Below are 22,690 nucleotides of genomic sequence, written 5' to 3'. Positions count from 1 at the left end.
CCAAGAGCTGAGTCCAAATGGAATGGCAAGGAAGTCTTTATTGCAGGTTCGAACCTGGGACACACCTCTAAGCACTGGTACAGCAGATGCTGGGAAGTAGCCTTGAGTCTCAATTGAGAGGGGTTTTTATAGGTTTTAGTAAAAGAAATGGGTTTTACAGTCTATGGTTGGATGACATTTGGGCAGAAAAGCTGTAAGCAAGGAGTTACAAGCGTTGGCGTTTTGTGGTTGGGTAATAGGTGTAGGGGCAAGTTGGCCTATAGAAAAGATTGGTTGAAGCAGTCATGGGGGCGTTAGGAACTTTGGCCTGCCTTCTCCTAATTGGTTGTTGCTATGTGCCAGACCACCTGCTGGTCAGCCTGACCAGCAGAGAGTATATTTGGACTTTCCCAAGGTGAGCTGATTGTGTTGCTGGGGAATATTTTTCTGTTTAGACTAGTCTGTGGTTTTTCTGGAATCTGGGTTCAACACTTGGCTAGGTTTAACACAAAATGGAATTTCTTTTCTTTTTTTTTTTTTTGGTTTTTCGAGACAGGATTTCTCTGTGTAGCCTTGGCTGTCCTGGACTCACTTATTAGACCAGGCTAGCCTCGAACTCACAGTGATCCACCTGCCTCTGCCTCCCAAGTGCTGACTTTCTTTTTCAAAACGGAATTTGGTCCTTTCAGGAACCCTTCCACTGTAACACTTTACAGAACCATTGTTCTTTCCACATCTCTAATGCCCCTCCTGCCACAAACCCTCTGTGTGACTTCCTTGGAGTGGACTGTAAATGTGGCTCGTTTTGGAGGCCACATAGCTCAGCCACGAAAGGCCTCTTTGAAAAAGTGAGGTATGAGGACAGTGGCTGCTACATTTCTTTTTAGAGACTTCAAGGCAGATTTTTGTTGTTTCTTCTTGTTGTTGTTGTTTTGTTGTTTTGTTTTTTGAGACAGAGTTTCTCTGTGTAGCCTTGGCCGTCCTGGACTCACTTTGTAGACCAGGTTGGCCTCGAGCTCACATTGATTGGGCCTGCCTCTGCCTCCTGAGAGCTGGGACTAAAGGTGTGCGCCACCATGCCCAGTTTTGTTTTTGTTTTAATGAAAACTACTTGGCTCCTGGACTGGCTCAGATGGTCAAATGCTTGCCTTGCAAGCAGGGGAATACAAGTTTGCTCTCCAGAATAGGAGTTAAAAAAATAAAAATAAAAAAGCTGGTATGGTGACAACTGCTCATAAGCCTAGCCGTGGGGAGGCAGAGACCACAGATCCCTTGGATCTTCTGTCCTTGCCAGTCTAGCCTCCTTGGCACAAGGTCTGTGCTTGTAAAAACTCAGCACAGAACAAAGCAAACCCCCACAGGTGCTGAGGAATGACACCCAAAGTTGCATTCCACCTGCCTACATGCACCTCACACCGCCTCTTGGTGTGGGCCCATCTAGGAGACCGATGGGTGACCTTTCTCTGTTAGGAGGCTGAAAATGCCGACCTCTTCTCAAGCTTACAGCCATTCTGAACATATGTCTCTATTAAAACCATGCTTTTATAATGCACACATAGACCATGAGCCATTTTACCTCCACCCTTTGCCCATTTCATTCATCTCCCTGTTTCTTACGCCATAAATATCTCTAAATCCTACGCTCTAGGAGTGGATTGAAGATTCAGTTGCCCATTTCCACCCCCCACCCCCCCACCCCACCCCTACCCCGCAAAACTCCTTTCAGTGATTGGTACATTGCATCGCAGACAATGAGCATCTATTGTATTGTAGGTGCTTGGGGGATGAACCTTCGTCCTCTAGAGGAACAGCCAGTACGCGTAACTGCTGCTATATTCTGTATAATCTATTATTCTGTTCAAACGTGTACCTTGACTGGAGTTCATGGTTTGAAGGGGGGGGGGGAAGCAATAAAGGACATTATTGGACCGCTGGGGCCAGCACCTGGGCAGTGGCTAATAGTGCTGAAGTCACTTCTGTTTCCAGCTTGTGTTGTCGTGGCAGCAGAGGAGACTGTCACCAGGATAGGAAGACTGCAACCAACTAACGTCAGATGGTGGGGAGGAAAAGAGATGAAAAGAGAGAGGGAAATTGTACGCAGCTGCTGCGCTGGTTTGAATGCAGCTGGGCTGTCCCCAATCACTGAGGACGCGGAGGTGTGACTGAGTTCTGTCCACCAGGGGCACTATTTGGCTCTTAGGCTAAAGGCAGCCATCGCCTTCACCCCTCTGCTAGATGTCCCTTCGTTGTGGAGCTTGCTAGTCTGGTCTCCTGGTCCCGCGGCCTTGGCAGTATCTGTTGTTCTGTGCACGAGACGCTCCTTCAGGTAGGGGCTCAGCAGCAGGGTAAATTGAGGCTCTGGAAAGGCACGCGTGGTACCAGCGGGGCTGAGTCCCCATTTGCATCCTTCCTCCTACCAGGTGGAGTCAGACCCAAGACCCTAGAGGCGGGGGCGGGGCCAGCCCTGCTGCCAATCGGGGCGGGGCCGGCCCTGCTGTCAATCGGGGCGGGACCGGCCCTGCTGTTAATCTCGAGCCCGCCGCCGACTGGCGGGCCAGGTGGGCTCGGAAGTCAGCTCACCGCCTTCACCAATCGCAGGGCGAGGCTCGCAAAACTCACTTCCGATTGGACGCCTGTTACATCACGTCATCTGGGGCGGAGCTTCAGGCGGACACTTAGGGCGAGCCTAGAGAGCGCGGGTCTACCTCGTTGCAGGCTGTTGAGGTTTGGTGTTCCTGGGTCAGGCCAGAGTGCGGGAGAGGGACGGTGCGCACAAGTTGGGGTTGGGGAAAGCGTCAAGAGTGCAGGAGACGGGGCCGTAAGTACAAATGCGGGGAAAGGAGCCCTTGTGTGAGAGATGGAGGGGGATATGCTGTGAGGCGCGTGTGTATGTAAATTAAGATGTGAATGTGTGCACAGGTTTGGGGTCGGTTGGCTAACAGATGTGCAGGTTTAGGGGCGTGTGTGCAGGTGAGGGGACCAGTGTGCAGATCGGGGTCGAGTGCACAGGATAGAGGCCTGTGTGCTTAGAGAGAGAGCCGGGTAGGAGGAAGGATGCATGCTCAGGTGGTCAGGTACCCCTGTGAGCAGGTACAGAGGTGAACCTTGCTTAGTTTAGCTGGGGCCTATGGATTGGAGAGGGATGTGGGATGTGGGCCCAACTCTCTGCGTGACCTTTGAATGCTCAGGTATAGAGGGGCAAGTGTAGACTGAATCCCTGGCCCACCCTCCTACCCCCAGGGCACATACATCCTGGTGAATCTCTTCAATAGGATTTGAATGATTTGATATATCCTCTCAGGAGATGGGTTGTCCACTGGTGTGAGAGTCCTGGGAAGCTCTAGTCATACGTGACCCTCCCGGGTTGTGGAGCGTCTCCATCCCCCTAAAGATCAGGATGGTTTGCAGAGGAAGAATTCGAACAATGGAAACATATTTAATTTATGTTTTGAGCTACTTCTGATAGAATCTTCTTGAAATTGCTCCTTAAAACAAAACAAAACCCAGCGTAGCTGATGGGCATAGTGGGTCTGCATGTCAGGAAGAAGTGCACCTAGTAGGTATGGTAAGGCTCTGCTGCCAATGAATATGGTAAAACAAACAAACAAACAAACAAAAATGACTTTGGAACAGAAAGGAGGGACAGTAGATGTGTGTAAGTGATAATCCGTGGGACAATCTGAAAAGCTAGTGAGGCCCGAGGCTGACTTGAGGGAGAAGATACTTTTTGTTTCAAATCTGACATACACTTTGGAACTTATGTAAAGCAGAGATTTTTGTAGCTTTTATTAAAACAGAGATTATTTCAAAGAATCAGGGATCCTGGCCTCAGGCAATTTCCTTCCTTACTGGGTTTTTTTTTGGGGGGGGGGAACATTCAGGAACTGCTGCTTTTCCTCCACAGAGTTCTGTGCTCAGAGCATCAGAGGGGACCATGTGTGGATCTCAGCAGCCTTGGGCCACCCCAGATGCTAGCCTCACCTGACCTGGGGAAAGGGGTGGGGCACAGTGAATTCACAGATGCCATTTCATTACAGAAGCTCTTCCATTAGAAAGAGAGGACACCCCAACATGAGATCCCAAGTCTTCTCTCCCCCTAGTCTTCTAGGTCCTTCCGTGATACAGGAAGGAAGGGCTTGACCCTGCTGATATCTGCAGAGTTGACTCTAGCGCTGGGTGCCAGAGCATCTGATTTCTCCGGTAATTGTCAGTGGGTGTGCCACAACTTTACGTGTCTCTACAGAGCGCTGCAGGAAGCTCTTGTTGCTGCCCACTGCCACAGCCCCAAGTATTTCCCAGGATAAATTTCCATCGGTACATGCAGGTAGACTTGTTTCTCACTGCTCACCCAGACCCAGGATTTCCTACCTTTTCGTCTTAAAATCCAACACCATACCCGAGGCTAACAAATCTCCAGATTGGATACCTACTGCTTCTGGAATATTCCAGTGACATAGATGCCTCCCTACATGGAAGGTCCCTGGAATCTGATATGCAAATTTAGCTATGTCATCAATACTCCCAACAGCCTCCCAAGGGTGCCAAAAGCGGAGCACCAGACCCAGCCTTGTGTCCTAGACCATGTGAGCTGTCAACAAGTTGCCCCGCCTTCTTCTTCCCCAGTGTCTCCTCTGTGAAGGAGGTGGGTGTAACATTGTTCATTCTTCAGGTGGGCTGGGCGCCTGGCCCTTGGCCAGTGCTGAGTGGATTGTAGCTTCTGGCAGCACAGACTGTGTCATCCTTTGACTGCCCCAGCGGCAGCTCATGTGGCCATACCTTTCTACTGCCTTTTCAGGATGTACAATGCCTGAGCTGTGATCACATGGGTCTGGTAATGTCTCATACTTTGCAAGGAGAGATCTGAAAGCATTCTCTTTCCCTAGCACTGCCCTGTGAGTGGCTCTCATCGCCTTGAGGCCACCTATGAGCTAGGCCAAGCCAGCCCACATGGGTCTGTGGGAGGAGGTCTAGCACCTGAAGTTCTGCTGGATAGCTGACTACTCCCATGACACACCCCTCTGGGCTCATCCCTCCCCCCATTTTTTTTTTTTTAAATTTTTTTGAGACAGGGTTTCTCTGTGTAGCCTTGGCTGTTCTGGACTCACTTTGTAGACCAGGCTGGCCTCGAACTCACAGCGATCTGCCTGCCTCTGCCTTCCAGAGTGCTGGGATACTACAGGTGTGTGCCACTGGCCCCGGCTTCCCTCCCCAAATTTCTGACCTGCAGAAACCATGAGAAATCCTGAAAGGTCTGTTTAGGTTGCTATGCCCCAGTAACCAGAAGGTTCTGTGTGGCTCAGCATCATAGGTTTGTGCTTTCCGTTGATTTAGTAGCTGTCAGCTGGCTTCCACACATGCTCCTCTCTACAGGATAAATAAATGAATAATATTAAAAACTGGATGTAGTGGAATACACAGGAAGTGAAGGCAGAAAAGTCAGGAGTTCAAGGTCATTCTTGAATACACAGCAAGTTCAAGGCTCTCTAACCATGTGGGAGGAAGGGCCTGCCACCTTCCTCTGCTGGGCATCACCACTCAAGGGCACAGGTGTTTTGCTTTCAGAATTAACCTTCCTGGCAGCAGTAGCTTCCTTTACAGGCTGTTTCCAGCTCAGACGTTGGCACCTTGCACCACTCGCCCCTCGGATCTACAGCTGTGGAGGTTCACTGAGCATTTTTTTTTTCTTCCTGAAGTGTCACTGAAATCATCCCACCCCCTCACCCCCTGCTGCCTTAGGTGGGGTGGACATTTTTCCAGTTGCTGTGTGGCCATAGGCTGCCGGTGGCATAGTGTGTCCCTTGACTTTGGCTGAACAAAGCCTTTGCCTTTTTTCTTTTTTTTTTAAGCTTTTGACTTTTACGACATCAATCGTGTTCTTTTCTTTTTCTTATTATCCTCTCCTCTTAAGACAGGGTCTCACTTTGTTGCTCTGCTGTCCTGGAACTTACTATGTAGACCAGACTGGCCTCAAACTCACAGAGATCTGCCTGTCTCTGCCTTCCAAGTGCTAGGATTAAAGACGAGTACCACCATGCCTAGTCCGTTGCCTTCATTTAACATGTGGGACACCAGTGAACCTTCTTCATCCGTCTTTTATAAGGATGACTATCACAAATCCTAGGGAACATAGACTTATGTACCATGGGGCACCCAGTAGCTCCCCTGTTCTCTTGTATTCCCCTAGAGACTGGTCCCTTGTCCAGGTTGTTCTCCAAGCTACTCTGTGTTCTTGGCTTCTCAGTGGTTTCTGGTGTGTTCTGTGGTAATATGCCAGCACCAGGGTGAGTGATAGCACCAAAGAGTGCCGGAATGGTTTTACATCAGCATCTTAGGAAACATCTGTCTGTGGCCTGCCTGTGTTGGGTCTAGCTCTCCCAAACCTCTGAAAATTTCCATCCAATTACCCCGGCACAGCCCTCCATGCTCCTGTTGACATGGCTCAGTCACCCCAAATGGACTCTGCTGGGTGTATATCCTAAGTCCTGAGCCTGTCCCTTGCTTGATATCAGCAGTGGCCTCGATGCATGTGGTGTGTGGATTCTTCATTCCCTTTGACCTTGGCATTTCAGCTCTCTGAGTGACTTTTGGTGTTTTTGTGTCCTCTTTGGCAGGGTGTTGCTCAGCATATTGACAAGGATTGAGCAGCAGACCTTGCGGAACATCTGATGAGCCTGGACATTTTGTGAGCCACTTCTGAGCAAGAAAACTTGATTCTATTGTGAAACCTCTGGCCCAGTGGTCAAAGGTGAGTATGTTGCTCACAGGGCCCGTGGACATGGGCGGTGGAAGTGGAGCACTGTTTTCAAAGCTGAAGAATGGGCTGGAAAGGTGGCTTGGTGGTGAAGAGCACTGGCTGGGTTTGATGACCAGCACCCGTATGGTGGCTCACAACTACCTGTTACTCCCTCCAGTTCCAGGGGATCTAACACTTCGTTCTGCCCTCCACAAGTGCTGCATGCACGTGGTGCACAGACATACATGTAGACAAAATCCCCATACACAGAAGATAAAAATAAAATCTCAAAATAGCAACCCCCAAGTGAAGAACTCAGGGCACCATTCACATATCAGGCGATCTGTGGGGCTCAGGAGTGGAAGGGAAATCCCCTCTACCTACTGCCCTGCACAGGCTGTATTTCTTTTCACAAAATTTGGTGCCTGCGGCAGAGGTATGACCAGATACATGACCTCCAAATACATTTAAAATATTTGCTTTTGTATTTTTTCAGAGCCTCATGTAGACCAAGCTGGCCTTAAAAACTTTCTGTGTAGCTGAGGCTGGCCTTGAACTCCTGCTCTTCCTGCCTCCACCTCCCAAGTGCTGGGGTTACAGGTGTGCACCACCACCACACGCAGCTAATGAGGTGTTGGGGATTGAACCCAGGGCTTTGTGCATGCTAGCCTCTGCCAACCTACCAGCTAAGCCACGGTACCAGATTTGGTGGCAAGCATCCTAACCTGCTGAGCCATTCTGCCAGCCCTGCTATGGCCCTTAAACCTGGTTTCACTGATGATGATGATGGTGGTGGTGGTGGTGGTGGCGGCGGTGGTTGTGATTGTGTGTGTGTGTGTATATGTGCATGCACGCGCCACAGATGGCCAACATCACGTCTTCTTTTCTGGCTCTCTACCTTAGCTTTCTAGGCAGCAGCTCTTGCTAAAGTTGCAGCTGGCTGAGTTAGCTAGCCTGCCTGCCTGAGAACCCCAGGGATGCTTTTGTCTGCTTGCTTCCAAGCACTGGGATTGCAAGGCCTGTGCTGCTGAGCCTGGCTTTCTTTTATTTTAACATGGGTATTGGGGATGGAACTCAAGACCTCATGATTGCATATTAAATACTTTACTGAGCCTTCTCCACAGCCCCTCTGAGTGTTTTTAAGATATCATTTAAAATCCCTGATATTTTAAAAATTTGCAAGCCATGCTTGTTTTGGAGGCGAAGGAGGAAACACTGGGGCTGGGGAGACACCTGGAGCCCGTATCTATGAAGTGTTGCCCCTAGGTCCAGTTCTAGGCCCTGGTGGTGGAGGGATGACTAGGGAGCCGCCTTCTATTGGAGGGAGATGGACAGTGCACATGAGTGCACAAACACGACAGGCCTGCACAGTGAGCAGAGTTATTCAGAAATTAAAGGGACAAGTTTCCTTAGATGGAAACCACTTGCCATTAGCTGGGTCACAGTCTACTGAGAAGGGGACAAGCACATCTGTAAACATAACAGAGCAGAGGAAGTAGTGGGCACTACCAGGAAGGCTGAGAGCCGTGTTTAAAGATACTGAAGAGCCCTGGGGTCCGGAGGAGCAGGGATGTGTAGGCAGAGCCAGTCCCTGCATCTGTCACAGCTGGGAAAGCTATTACTAAGTGAGGTCAGGGGTGGGAGGGCCCAAGGGGAGGATGCACAGGTTCAGGAAGGAGCCTAACCTTTTTCTTCCCAGAATCTGTTCTCTGATCAGGTGCTGAGAAGGCTGCAAAGGCCTCTGCCCCAGTCAGCACTTGTGTCCTGGTGGGGTCTAGAATTCTGGAAGGATCCGAGCCCTTTCCTCTTTCCCTCAGGGCCTGATGGCTTCAAAATCCCAGCACAGCGCTCCCAAATCCAAGAGCCCCAGCAGCAAGGCTGAACCTCAAGGACAATGGGGCCGTGCCTGGTAAGGAGCTCACCTGGTTTACTAGCTGGAGGGTGCGGTGGACTCTCAAGGCTTTCGGCCTCAGGGATGTTATGGACCTAGAAAAAAATTATTATTTTATTTTAAAAATAAGTGAAAGGTAAGCTGTTTTCCATTCTACAAAATAAAGAATTGGAAAAAAGAGCCTAGAAGCCATTTAGGGTAGGCTGTCTCTTGTCTGAAGTGCTTAGGGCTGGAAATAGTCTCATTTTTGACCTTTTTATTTTTGTATAATGAGATATGTATGTGTATATATCCTGAGATATCTTTGGGAGAGGATTTATTTATTTGTTTTTGTTTTTGTTTTTTCGAGACAGGGTTTCTCTATGTAGCCTTGGTTGTCCTATACTCACTTTGTAGACCAACCTGGCCTTGAACTCACAGTGATCTGCCTGCCTCTGCCTCGTGAGTGCTGGGATTAAAGGCATGCGCCACCACCAGGCCCGGCATTTTTATTTATTTTTAAATATGGAACGGTTCACAAATTTGTGTGCCATCCTTGTACAGGAGCCATGCTGCTCTTCTCTGTATCATTCCAATTTTAGTATATGTGCTGCCAAAACAAGCTCGGAGGGGATTTATAAGAACCCCATGCTCGTGGCCTGAAGGTAACTATCTTATTAACGAAACCTATCACCCGAAGGGAGGCATGGACTTGCCTGTCTTACCCTGCCAGCATTCCAAGTCTTTCAAATGGCCTAAGGATCATCTGGAGCCCTGCCACCAACCCAGAACCAGGTTGATGTCATGGTGCTCTCTCTGCCACTGAGCAATGTGAGTTAAGTGTCCTCCCTGCATGGGGACTGGGGAAGCTAGTGGCCTTAAGGGTCATGAAGAGGCCCCTGTGTTCACATACTGGTCTGGAGGCTTGTTGGTGGTGGTCACAGATAGAACACCTTCAAGAGCAGCGTGAGGGACCTGCCTTGGCTGGAGGGATTTCTGAACTGATAACCTTTCCCACCAGGTTCTAAGTGGTGTGAAGGACAGTCCCACACATGGAAGGGCACTTTGGAGACTCCCATGTGGCTCAAGGAGATTGGAGGGCATGTTAGAGACCCCTGTGGGGCTCAAGGAACAGAAGAGAGTCTTAGAGGGATGGAAGGGTTTTGGTGTATATTTTAGTCTATTTTATTTGGGTTCTTATATCTCTGCCTCTCTTCCAACTGTTCCCCCCTGCCCCCCCCCCCACAACACTAAGTAGGAGAGAAAGTTTAGAGGGGAAAGGGGGCATAAGTCTCCTTAGACTACTTCCTGCTAATTAGGGCCATCGGGTTCCCTGGGAGCAAATCCAGTCTTCATAGTCAGAATATATCCAACTTCTCATCTCTTTGCTCTTTGCTTGACAAACCTCAACAGTAGCAGCAGCTGCTGCCTTCTTCTTCCAAGTGCCTCCAGCCCTTCTTGGGGCTCTGGCATTTGTCTCTCTGAAAAGTTCCCAGAATTCCAAACATACACTATCCTCAGCTGGCAAAATCACATCCCTGCCAGAGCATGAGACACAATCTAGTCAGTGGCTCATATCCCATACCTGGAATTAAAACAAAAACATGTTCACATAACATTACTGATTTTTTGTTTGTTTGTTTGTTTTTGGTTTTGGAGACCCTGTGTAGTACTGGCTGTCTTGTACTTGGTTTTGTAGACCAGGCTGTCCTTGAACTCACAGAGATCCACCTGCCTCTGCATCCCAAATGCTGGGATTAAAGGTGTGCACCACCACACCCGGCTCATAACTGGGTTTTAAGATTTATTTATTTATTATGTATACAATGTTCTGTCTGCATATGCGCCTGCCCGACAGAAGAGTCCACCAGATCTCATTATAGGTGGTTGTGAGCCACCATGTGGTTGCTGGGAATTGAACTCAGGACCTTTGGAGAAGCAGCCAGTGCTCTTAACCTCTGAGCCATCTCTCCAGCCCACCATAACTGGGTTTTATAAGAAACCAAAATTCTCACTACAGAATGGTGTCTTAGGCACCCCACCATGCTGGGGCCAAGGGACAGAATGGAGTCTGTAAGTCCTGTGTGGGGTGTGAGAACAGGATGCCTCATGGTAATTGCCCTCTGTCCTTCTCTCAGGGAAGTGGACTGGTTCTCCCTGGCCAGCGTCATTTTCTTGCTGCTGTTTGCACCGTTCATTGTGTACTACTTCATCATGGCGTGTGACCAGTACAGCTGCTCGTTGACCGTCCCTGTGTTGGACATAGCTACAGGCCATGCTAGCCTGGCAGATATCTGGGCCAAGACACCACCTGTGACAGCTAAAGCCGCCCAACTGTACTTCTTGTGGGTCAGCTTCCAGGTCAGTCCTCTGTCTTGGGGTTGGGTGCATTGGATAGGGGGAAGGTGTTCCACTCCCAGGGTCTTGTCTGGGATGCAGACTTCTGATTCAGAGTGATGCTCACTTTCTCAGGATGCCACAGTTACCTAGAAGCAGATACACAGAGCAGGAAGCATCTGTGTGTCACACTATATCCTTCATGGTTTCCAGCACTTGGCTATAGCTCAGCAGCAGCCCTCCTGGGCAGTGAACAAGACCACATGGGAGGGCATAGGGAGCCAGAGGGAGTCCCTACACACAGCTGAAATCTTTTTCAGTGTAGCCCTTGGGAGGAGGAGTCCTAGACTCTACTGCTTCCACAGGTTGCCAGATAGTCCTGATCTAGCTCTGTGATAGGCTACTCTTTCTGCCAATGCTGGAAGCGGCTGCCAAGTGAAAGATGCCAAGACTGATGGAGTGATTGCATACATGTGAAATGTCTAGACCACGTTCACAGGCTGGAAAGATTGGTGACTTAAAGGGACCACAGGAGAAGGATGAGGAGCGGTTGACAGTGGGAAAGGGCTTCTCTCTTTTTAAATTAAAAAAAAAAAAAGTACTTTTGGGAGGAGGGGGTATGTTTCAAGACAGGGTTTCTTTGTGTAGCCTTGACTGTCTTGGAGCTCACTCTATAACTTAGAGAGATCCACCAGCCTCTGCCTCCTGAGTGCTGGGATTAAAGGTATGTGCTACCACTGCCCAACTTAAAAAAAAAAAAACAAAAAACTTTTTTTAAGGATTTCTTTACCTTATGTGTGTGAGTGTTTTTCCTACACATATGTATGTACACTGTGTGCTTACGGTGCTCACCGGAGGCCAGAAGAGTGTATGGGATCTCCTGGAACTGGAGTTACAGACAGTGGTAACCGTATGGGTGTTGGTGCTGGGAATCGAACCCATGTCCTCTGGACACGCAGCAATTCCTCTTAACAGCCAAGTTGTCTCTCCCCCCACCCTAGGGTTCCCTTTGTTAGTTTTCTAGAATCAGGACCGTGGTGATGATTGCCTGGTCTTGTGAACCCATTATATGACTCTGAACCGTGATGTTGAAAGGGTGGGTTTCATGGGGTGTGGATCACATCTCAATGCTTTTATTTTATTTTAATGGTTTAAAAGATAGGCTTTTTTTGAATTTCAATATTTTATTAAAATAGCATATTTAACCATGGTTAACCAAGAATATGTTAATGTTGCCCCCACCCCTACCCCCAATATGCAGCACAACACAGAAAAGATAGGCTTTTAAAAAAAATCATTTATTTTTATTTTATGTGCACTGGCGTTTTCCCTGAATGTGCATCAGTATGAAAGTGTCAGAACTCTTGGAGTAACAACAGATAGTGCTGAACTGCTCTGTGGGTGCTGGGGATGGAACCTGGGTCCTCTGGAAGAGCAGCCAGTGTGCTTAGCCACTGAGCCCTCTCTCTAGCCACCATCTCAGTGCTTCTCAATGGCCTTGAAAAGGGCTTCCCTGCCCAGGCCCAGCTCCTAGAGTTCTAAGCTCTAGAATAACCACAGTGTCTTCTGCTCATATCTGTCTGGTAAAACCAGGCCAGGTCGAATCACACAGCTGTCCCCCGCAGGCTGCCAACCCCTCCGTCTAAAATTCTATTTCAGGTGCTGCTTTACTCGTGGCTTCCTGACTTCTGCCACAGATTTCTACCAGGCTATGTGGGAGGAATCCAGGAAGGTGCCATAACTCCAGCAGGTAACCTTTGCCCCTGAGCTGGTAGGAGTCTTGCCCTGGTTGCTCTGTGTCCCTGCCTCCCTGAAGCTGCTCTCCCACACTGTGCCCCAGATAAGAATCAGTTTAGTTTGGATGCTATCATCAGGCCGCAAGGCTCTGGAGGGCATCCATGCCGTTACAGACATGGCACTTTCCTCACTCTGGAGTGCGGTCCCTGACTCCGCTGCCTTCCAGCCCCTCTGCTTCATAGCAGTGTGAGGAGCCCAGCTGCACACGGCTAACCCCATGGGTTGGGATCCCGCCTATTTCTCCAGCAGAGAGATCTCAGAGAGGCCCCACAGCAAACGCAAGTGAGCCTGGGAGGGCACAGGGTTGAGCTCGTCTTACTTGTCGCTTGATAGACCTTGCTCACATCTCACAGTCCTGCTTTCAAGTCGGGTTAGTTAATGAGGGTGTGAGAAGCAACTCAGAGGTCCCCAACTCTGCCTTTGGTAGGAGCCACTGTCTCACAGTGTGAAGGGTGCCACTGTCCTGAAAGCCTGGGATGCAAGAGAAGATGCCCCCGCTCCCCCATTTAGAGTGGTACACAAATGATCTAGCCAGGGGTCTCCAGCAACAGAGACCAAGGAGCAAGTTGGGTGTGAGGCAGCTACACAGTGAGGCTAGGTAATCCAACTAGGGTGCTCTGCTTGATTCTCCCTCTGCAGGGGTTGTAAACAAGTACGAGGTGAACGGGCTGCAAGCCTGGCTCATTACCCACCTCCTCTGGTTTGTGAACGCTTACCTTCTATCCTGGTTCTCCCCCACTATCATCTTTGACAACTGGATCCCACTGCTATGGTGTGCCAACATTCTGGGCTATGCCGTGTCTACCTTCGCAATGATCAAGGGCTACCTGTTCCCGACCAGTGCCAAAGACTGGTAAGTTTCTTAGCAGCTGGATGCCCTACTAAGAATGGATACTCCACCCAGGGCCATCTGTTCCCTGGCATAGAAAATTGAGAAACTCTGAGATGTGAGATCTGGAGTCAGCTTTTTGGATGCTTGGATTGTCTCGCTTTTAGGCAGCCGAGGCTGCCATGGGAGCAGTTAAACCAGAAGGGCAACTTGTGGCTGAGGTAGACATTGCCTCTTTCTTTGGGTTACTTCTTGTGAAACAGTTTTAGGAAAGACTTGTTATCTCAGCAGCTTTTCCATAGCTGCCTCCCAGGAGAGGCCCTGCTTGCTCAGAGCAATTCTCATGGAAACTTGGGGCTGGAGGCCCAACCATCCACTTCCATCCCATCTACCTACCCATCCATTGATTCATCTACCCATCTGCTCGTCTGTCCGTCTGTCGTCCCATCCACTTCTCCGTCTGTTTACTCACCCATCTGCTTATCTATCCATCTACCCAAGTCTACCCATATATACATCATCTGCTCATCCTTCTCCCAACCTTACATCGGTCTATTCAGCCACCTATCCACCCACACAGCCACTCAGCAGCTCCTGATCTAATCATCCGTTCACCCACCACCTACCCATCCATACACCCATCTGTCTATCCACTCATCGACCTATCTACCAACCCATCCATTCATCCATCCATCCATCCCCCTGCCATCCAGCCAGCCATCCACTTACCCATCTACCTGCCTGCCTATCTATCCGTGCACCCATCCATCTACCTATCCACTCATCCATCTGTCCACCCCCACCCATGATGCACTCATCCATCTACTTACCTATATACCCATCCTTCCATCCACCCACCCATTAACAGATGATAATTGGTGCGTTCTTTTCTAGTTCTTAGTTTTGCCTGCAGATGCAGATGAAAAGGGAACATCGCTACCTTAGCAGTTGGTTTTAGCTTTGGGGAGCCAGCCTCAGATGAGGATGCTGTGTGCCTTGTGTTACTCTGCCCTGCAGATTACTGACTGCCCTACTGCATTTGGAGGCTCCCAGAGCTGTTGCTGCTTTTGTAGATGTTACGTTTCATTCTTTCTACTTGGCCTGACTGGGAATGAGGACGAGAACCTGCTGTCCCAGTTAGCAATAATCCCTGGGCATGCACAGTAGGCTATACCCAGGAAGGGTATCTCAGCTAGTTCTCTGCCCCAATCTGGGATGAAGGGTCTGCTGTGGGCTAAGGGCATGAGTGGTCACTGAGGCTGTGGAACAGGGAGAAACGTGGGCCCTGCAGCTTAGGCTGTGAGCACGGGACACTTGCCACTTAATTCAAGTGCTCCTGTGCCTTTATGTCTCTGCTGAGCACAGTGTACTCTGAGTGAGAGTGAATGCAGATATGTGGCTTGGCTTGAGGGCAGGGCTGCCATGATCTCCCTTGTGTGGAGACTTTATGGTTACGGCTGCAGCCGTTTACTCACGGGCACCTGAACACTGGTATCCACAAAGCTGGATGAGCCATATGTGGCGAGATATGCCAGTTGATTAAATATGTCTTTGGAGGGCGGGGGATGTGGCTCATTGGTCAAGAGTGTTGGATGCACTTGCAGAGGACCTGGGTTCAATTCATAGAACTTACATGGCAGCTCACACCTGTCTGTAACTCCAGATCCAGGGGATCCAGGTCTCTCTTCTGGCCTCTGAGGGCACTGCATGCACATGGTGCACAGGCGAGTATGCAGGTAAAACATTCATGCACGTAAAATAAATCTAAAACAAAATTGTAATGAGTCTTTTGTTGATGTTTTTAAGCAAATTCACAGGCAATTTTTTCTACAACTATATGATGGGCATTGAGTTCAACCCCCGCATCGGGAAGTGGTTTGACTTCAAGCTGTTCTTCAATGGACGCCCAGGGATTGTGGCCTGGACCCTTATCAACCTGTCCTTTGCTGCCAAGCAGCAGGAGCTTTACGGCCATGTGACCAACTCCATGATTTTGGTCAATGTCTTACAGGTAATTTAGTATGCTTGCAGCTAGGGAGGGTGGGGCGCCATACCTGCTGAACTTTGGGAGAGTTCCTAGCACACCATCTTGTTCAGAGCTGGCCCTTCCAGGTCACAGTGAGCGAGTACATGCTGAGAATCTAGCGTTACATAGATGCCACTGTGCCAGCCTCTGGAAGGACGAGGCAGACACCATGTAGTCTGGCCTGGTCCAGGGAGGACTCCCTTAAGTACTGCACTCGGATAGGATCAGAGAGTACATGGGCCTTTGTAATGAGCTAGAGAAGGGAGACAGCAGGTGTGCTCAAGACACACGGAGCGGCCTGTGTAGCCCACATAGTGGGAGAGGTTGACACACTGAGGAAGGTGTAACCAGAACTAGGAAGTTTGTGGCCAGATGGGACTAACATGGAGCCCCTTGTGGAGGTTTCCATCCCTCTGTTCAAAGCAGTTATCACTCAGGAGGCTGCAGCAGGACTGTTGTGAGTTCAAGACTGGGTGGAAGCTACATACTGAGTTTGAGAGCAGCCTGGACTATGGGGTGAGACACTATTTCAAGAACAACAGTAAGATTAGAGAGATGGATGGCTCCATGGATACAGTGCTTGCCCTGAAAGCATGAAGGCCAAACTTTGGATCCCCAGAACCCATGTAAACGGTGGGCAGGCGTGGTGCCCATCTGTAATTCTAGCCTCAGAAGGCAGAGGCAGGGGATTCCCAGAGCAGGCCGACCATCAAGACTAGCCATATCAGTGAGCTCTGCGTTTGACTGGGCGTCCTTGCCTCAGTGAATAAGGTGGAAGACTTCAACCTGTGGCCTCCACATGCACACACACAGGTATGCACAGGCACCCACATATATGTACCCACACACATGTACCACATATGCACGTGTACAAAAGAAAAAGAAAAACCTAGTGATAACAACAACAATAACAAAAAGTAAGAGCAAGTGCCCAGTGATGCTGGGATGTGACCTGAGTCTGGTGTGTCAGGAAGGACTGAGGCTGACTAGATTGTTGGACAAAGCCTGGAAAAGCTGATGGTGTCTGTGTAGCCCTAGAGAATACCTCTAACGGAGTACTTGCCTCTAAAGCCCTTTTGGCCTGTCTGCTTTCCTGTTCCTCTAGAACCCTTTCAGCCTCTCCGGTTTCCCATTTTTCTCTGCTCCCTCCTGCATGCCGGTGCTCTGACCATCTGGAGCGTGGGGCAGGGCAGGGCAGGGCAGGGCAGGGCAGGGCAGGGCAGCAAAAGCATAGAGCTCCCGTTTTTTAGTTATCACCAAATCTGAACGCTTTTTTCCCTCTATTTGTCAGTGGTGCTATTTGCTCTCCAAGTGCTTCCTTCTCTACCCGTAGACTGTCTTGTTGCACTGCTAACTCTGAAGTCTTTTTCAGAAATAAAGAATTTAGTGACACTTCTGGTTTTCGTATATTATCATTCTTTTCTTCAATCTTTTAAAAAATGTAATACAGTAAAAAGACAAAGCAAAACCAGAAATTTTCCTCTGTTTATAAAGCAGGAAAGAGGCTTGTGATAGCAGTTGTTATTTTGCTGACATCCTGAAACAATATCTTTCTTTTCACCTTCAAAACCTGTATTTTTCTCTGTAGCATTAGAAGTTAAATTACCCATTATGTCCCATGTTGGGCGCCACCTGTGGGCTTTGAACTTTTTCAAACCTACTTTATTTGGGGTTCTTAAACCCTTATACCTCCCTTCCAACCCACCTACCTTAGATAGAGAACAGAGGTTAATGGAAACAGGAGAAATAGACCTTTTGTTTTGTTATTCGAGACAGGGTTTCCCTGTGTAGCCTTGGCTGTCCTAGACTCACTCTGTAGACCAGGCTGGCCTCAAACTCTCAGAGATCCGCCTGCCTCTGCCTCCTGAGTGCTAGGATTAAAGGCGTGCACCACCATGCCCAGCTTGAGAAATAGACCTTTTTAAACTCAATTTCTTGAAGCTATTTCACTGTCGTAATCGGCAGGATACCAGCAGACCTGTTAAATAGCAACAAATTCAGCAAAAGTTACTACAACCGCAGCTGCTGAAACCTGGAACCTCGAAGCGTTCTCTCTAGGAGCATCTTGAAGTGGAGTGATGAACAGCTAAGACCAAAAAGCCCTGCCTCTTGTTTTGGGCTCATGTATATATATATATCCTCTCAGAGTCCATACTGAGATGTAGAGCAGTTGGCAAAGATCATGCCCCACAAGAGGCGGGTTTTTATTTTGTTGTTTTTTTGTTTTTTGTTTTTTGAAACAGAGTTTCTTTGTGTAGCCTTGGCTGTCTTAGACTTACTTTGTAGACCAAGCTGGCCTCAAGCTCACAGCGATCCACCTGCCTCTGCCTCCCAAGTGCTGGGATTAAAGGCGTGCGCCACCGCACCCAGCTTAAGAGGCTGCTCTTATTCCAGTGGACAAACATCACCTGTTCTCTCACAAGTCTGATTTCAGTGGAAAAACGCCGCACACCCTTATAGAAGTCTGTTTCACATCCAACACAATAGATGGTTAGGAGGCCATGGGCACAGTTCAACCTGTGCTGGGGTGGGGCCAGACTGCAGAGCCAGGACTGGATGGTTATGTCCCTGCTTCCCACCAGCTGTGGTCATGGAGACCATAGCCTCTGGCAGGGCCCCACCCTGTGGCCCTCCTGAAGCTTCTTCTGTGCTGGGGCATAGAGATAGATGGAGAAGAGACCCACTTCTCTACAGAGCACTGGAGTCCAGGCTTCTCAGGCCGGCTTCCTGGTACAGCCAAGGGTCAGGAAGCTGGGACTGTGTGTAGGTGTTACAGGCAAATCCCAGCATGCTTATGTGAGGTGCCACTCCCCTCCTTAAGGGACTGCCTCAGCCAGGGGGCTCAAACTCTGTCTTATGCAACTGTGGTTAACGCATTTTGCACCTTAGTAATGAGTCAGGAGTCTGAAATGTTTTCATGTATCCCAGCCTTAGTCACAGCTTATGGTGCTATGTAGCTTCCCTTGAGGTGGGAAGTGACGAGCAGGATCTGTGCTTTTGCCCATCTCTGAATGGACCTCAGTCTCCTTGGGCATGTGCGTGTCGTGGTTCTGAGGTACCAAAGCTGGGACAATCTCCCTGTGGAGGTTTATGTTGGTGTCTACCATGGTACTCAGATCCAGCTTCCCAGGGACAGTCCCTGAGCCCTTCCATCCTAAGTCACCTCTGCTTTTAGCTCTACGGATCATATCACCTGTGGGAGCTATAGCTGAGAGCCTTAACTGCTGGTGGGTGGGAGTGCCCCCTCTGATGTTCTTAGCCCCACAGTAACTTAAGTTACTTAGTGGTACCCAAACTTCCCACCCCCCATCCCTCGCTTGTACGGGGTTGTGGTGTTAACAGTGTTGGCTCTGTCTTGCAGGCCATCTACGTGTTAGATTTCTTCTGGAATGAAACCTGGTACCTGAAGACCATTGACATCTGCCATGACCACTTTGGGTGGTACCTGGGCTGGGGAGATTGCGTGTGGCTGCCCTATCTCTATACGCTGCAGGTAAGGAGGAGCAAGGGTGGTAGGACTCGGTGACTAGTCTCATGGGCGCTGGCTGTGTGGTCTTCAGTTGCTTCTGGCTGACCTTGAGCCACACACGCAGAGCTTGCCACAGTGTTAGTCCTGAGGCTCACTGGATCAGTGCCTTTTCCCAAGAGGGGAAAGCTCTTGGCATCACAGATATCCTTGACCCAACATGGGATTTAGCTCCCATTTCATGCATCCTACACTGAAAGTACCAAAAGGAGAAAGTGTATTTAATACACCTTGCCTACCTGCCCTCCTCAACACACTCACGGCCGTGGCGGGACAAAGTCATTCCACTTAAGGCTTGGAGAGTTGTTGAGAACTGTGCTGAAGCTGAGCAGCAGATTGTGTGGAATGGTTTTCACCCCAGCTTAGGCTGATCCATTGTAGCCATTGGTAGTTGGTCTGGGAGGACCTGGGATTGCACCAGTATGAGTGTGTCCCTAATCACCCCTGTAGTCAGTGCACAAACCCCAATTCAACTGAGGCAGGATTGAGTCGTCAGGGTGGCCAGCAGTGAGGAGCTGGGCCCCTTGGATGTGTCAGCACCGAGGTAGTAGTGAGCCTGCTCATCAGCTCCTGCTGCTGCCTAGAGAGGCCAGAAGGAGTTCAGAAGGCAGTTGGCCTCTCCAGATAGGATTCAGCATGGCGAGCCTCTGTCAGCTGGTCTCGTAGATGACAGTGACATGGGTTGTGGATGTGGTCTGGCTACCTATGCAAGGGTACAGGGAAAGCAGTTGTTCCCAGCAGAGAGGAGGGTGGAGAGTAAGGACCTTAGACGGGTGTCAGCCCAAGACTCACACTAACCGTAGGTCCTCACCAGCCATGGACAGCTCACATGGTTGTGTTTCTGCACTGGCTGGGCACAGGCTCATGGGCTACCTCATTGTATCTTCAGTGCCCATGTGTGAACTAATGACAGAGACCATGTTTATAACTGGTCTTTCTAGCCAGCCTTGTTCCAGCCTCAGGATATAGTGGCCTCTGTGTGAGTAATGCACAGATTGGAAGTTGTTGTTGTTGTTGTTGTTGTTTTTTAACTTGCTGCTGGGCCTGGTGGCACACACATGTAATCCCAACTCTTGGGAGGTTGAGGTGGGAGGGTCAAGACTTCAGAGTCACTCCCATCTACATAGTGAGTTCAAGGCCAGCTTGGGCTACATGAAACTATCTCAAAACAAAACAAACAGTTGTTTTTGTGCTGAATGAATATGGAGTTGTTTTTTTTTTAAACATGTGTCATGTGCTGTACCATCAGGAGGACCAGAGGTCAGATCCCAGCACCCAGAGAACAAACTGGGGAGTCCCATGCATGCCTGTAGCCCTAGGACAGAGAGCCTTCCTAGCTTCTAACCTAGCCAAGAAAACGTGAACCCCAGGTTCAGGGAGAGACCCAGCCCCAAAGGAGTAGGTGGAGACTGACAGGTGAACACCCAGCACTTTTCTAGTTGCTTCATGAGTTGCTCAGGTGCACATGCACACACAATGTTAGTCTCATCCTCACAGCCTATGGCTGACCAAACACACAGTGGTCTACCCAAGTTGAAAAATAAAATCAACTGTCATCACCATGGCTTCAGATTATCTTTGATTTACCAGCTCCAACCAATGGGCGATCCAAAGTCAGTTTTCAGACCTTATGATGATGTAAACATGGTCATCTTCATGGCACACAGAAGAGGAAGCAGCTATAGACAGAACCCAGTCAGTCAAGTGGATCACAAAGCAGCACAGCCTGTGATCAGGGAGCGTGTTCAGGAGACTGAGTGTATTCAACCTGTTTTCCTCCTCTCTTCCTTTCCCCTCCCTCTCCCTTTTTCTCCCTCCCTCTGCTTGCCCGTCCTTGAAGTTGAACCCTGGACCCTGTGCCTGCTGACCAGCTGCTCTATCACTGAGCCACATTCTTCTGCCCTTTCCTCTTATGCTTTTGAAACGAGGTCTAATGAGGTTTCAACAAATCGTCTAAGCGGGCCCGGAACTTGCTGAGTGCTGGGATTACAGATGTGTGCCTGGTCTCATGTATTTTACTTAACAGAAAAAGGAACCTGGTGTGACGTGTGCCTGGGGCAGGGCCAGGGGTCCTCTTAGCCCACGCTGATGCCCACTCACCCCTGCAGCGGGGCCACACTTCACTTCTCTCCGCTTCCCCCTCTCCCCACAGGGCCTGTACTTGGTATACCACCCCGTGCAGCTCTCCACCCCCCACGCCATGGGCATCCTGCTGCTTGGCCTGGTGGGTTACTACATCTTCCGAATCACCAACCATCAGAAGGACCTGTTCCGCAGGACAGATGGGCGCTGCCTCATATGGGGCAAGAAGCCCAAGGCCATCGAGTGCTCCTATACATCAGCTGATGGGCAGAAGCACCACAGCAAGCTGTTGGTTTCGGGCTTCTGGGGTGTGGCTCGCCACTTCAACTATACTGGTGACCTGATGGGCAGCCTCGCCTACTGCCTGGCTTGTGGCAGCGGCCACCTCCTCCCCTACTTCTATATCATCTACATGACTATCCTGCTTGTCCACCGCTGCCTCCGTGACGAACACCGCTGTGCCAACAAGTATGGCCGTGACTGGGAGCGCTACACAGCCGCTGTGCCCTACCGCCTGCTGCCCGGAATCTTCTGAGGACCATCCTGGGAAGTGGAGGGAGGCTTTATTGAGTGTGTGGAGTTGGATGCATGGGGACTGGTATCCCACCTTTCCTCTGCAGGAGCTTGGTTTGTCTGTAGAATGGAGAGCCTGTGCCCCATAGTGTCCGGTAGCAGCTAGAGAGCTGAGTGTACCTTGAGCCCCCAGCAGACTGATTTGTTTTCTCTGTTTAGCATCCTGAGGGCAGAGGACTCTGGCCCTTTCATGTATGTCTCTGTTGGGAGCCTGCCATCTATTCTGTCCAGATGGCCTACCAGATGTCTCCCAGGACTGGGCCCTCCTGGTAAACTGGAGACAGTGTGAGGGACCTGAAGAGTTTGATAATGCCACCTTCCCCTCCTGTTCTGCCATGGTGGGCTGGACCCCCCTGTTTTTTTTTGTCTGTAGCATGTGCAGCGTTGTTTGGCCAGCAGAGGGCTCATGGGCCATTGTAGGAGGCAAGCTTTCTGTTTAGGTTCCTGTTTTTTGTTTTTAACCCCAGGAATGCCAGGCAGTGGCCTGGGATATCCAGGTGCACTGCCCACTGCGTAGACCCTGGCTAACCTGATAGAACTCTTTCTGATGTGAGGTAGGGTTCCCGGTACAGGACTCCCTGAGCACCCACCTAGTAGCTCATCCTCCTGCCCTCTTCCGGAAGGTGCTTCCTGTTTACCTGCGAGACTTGGTTCAGAGGTAAACAGACTTGGCCCAGACAACTGAGAATGTATCACCAGCCAGTGGCCTCAGCCATACCTTCCTCAGCAAGAGTTCCAGTGTGAGGGAGGGGATCCATTCTCATTAGGGACACTGCCCCCCAAAACTCAGGGTATTCTGTAAAACTAGAAGGATCCTCTTAGCCTTGTGGACAACTGTTTATATTAAATCTACCTTGTTAAATGAATCATACTGTGCTGTCTCCTGAATGGGCCTGACCTGGGGTTGGGGCGGGAGTGAGAGTGAAGGCTGTTAACAT

The 22,690-nt window shown here is 49.8% G+C and overlaps 1 protein-coding gene across 5 annotated transcripts; it reads left to right on the top strand.

Moving 5' to 3' along the window:
• The first annotated feature begins 2,183 nt into the window (after positions 1-2,183).
• DHCR7 (7-dehydrocholesterol reductase) lies at positions 2,184-22,618 on the top strand. Of its 5 annotated transcripts, XM_084770377.1 has the most exons (10): positions 2,629-2,797; positions 4,508-4,621; positions 6,591-6,724; positions 8,530-8,621; positions 10,721-10,943; positions 12,579-12,669; positions 13,356-13,569; positions 15,352-15,556; positions 18,933-19,064; positions 21,250-22,618. In XM_084770377.1, exons 4-10 carry the CDS (start codon positions 8,536-8,538, stop codon positions 21,712-21,714), a joined length of 1,416 nt encoding a protein of 471 aa, XP_084626503.1. In that variant the 5' UTR covers positions 2,629-2,797; positions 4,508-4,621; positions 6,591-6,724; positions 8,530-8,535; the 3' UTR covers positions 21,715-22,618. The 5 variants fall into 5 exon arrangements, with proteins under 5 accessions (XP_084626504.1, XP_084626503.1, XP_084626502.1 ...); XM_084770378.1 differs by lacking the exons at positions 2,629-2,797; positions 4,508-4,621 and adding an exon at positions 2,184-2,305; XM_084770376.1 differs by lacking the exon at positions 4,508-4,621.
• The last annotated feature ends 72 nt before the right edge of the window (positions 22,619-22,690 follow it).

The sequence above is a fragment of the Acomys minous genome (genome assembly GCF_964271855.1).
Source record: "Acomys minous genome assembly, chromosome: 2".
In the NCBI taxonomy this organism is placed as follows: domain Eukaryota; kingdom Metazoa; phylum Chordata; class Mammalia; order Rodentia; family Muridae; genus Acomys; species Acomys minous.
The sequence above is the reverse complement of the archived record's forward strand: the minus strand, read 5'-3'. Positions and strand labels throughout refer to the sequence as shown.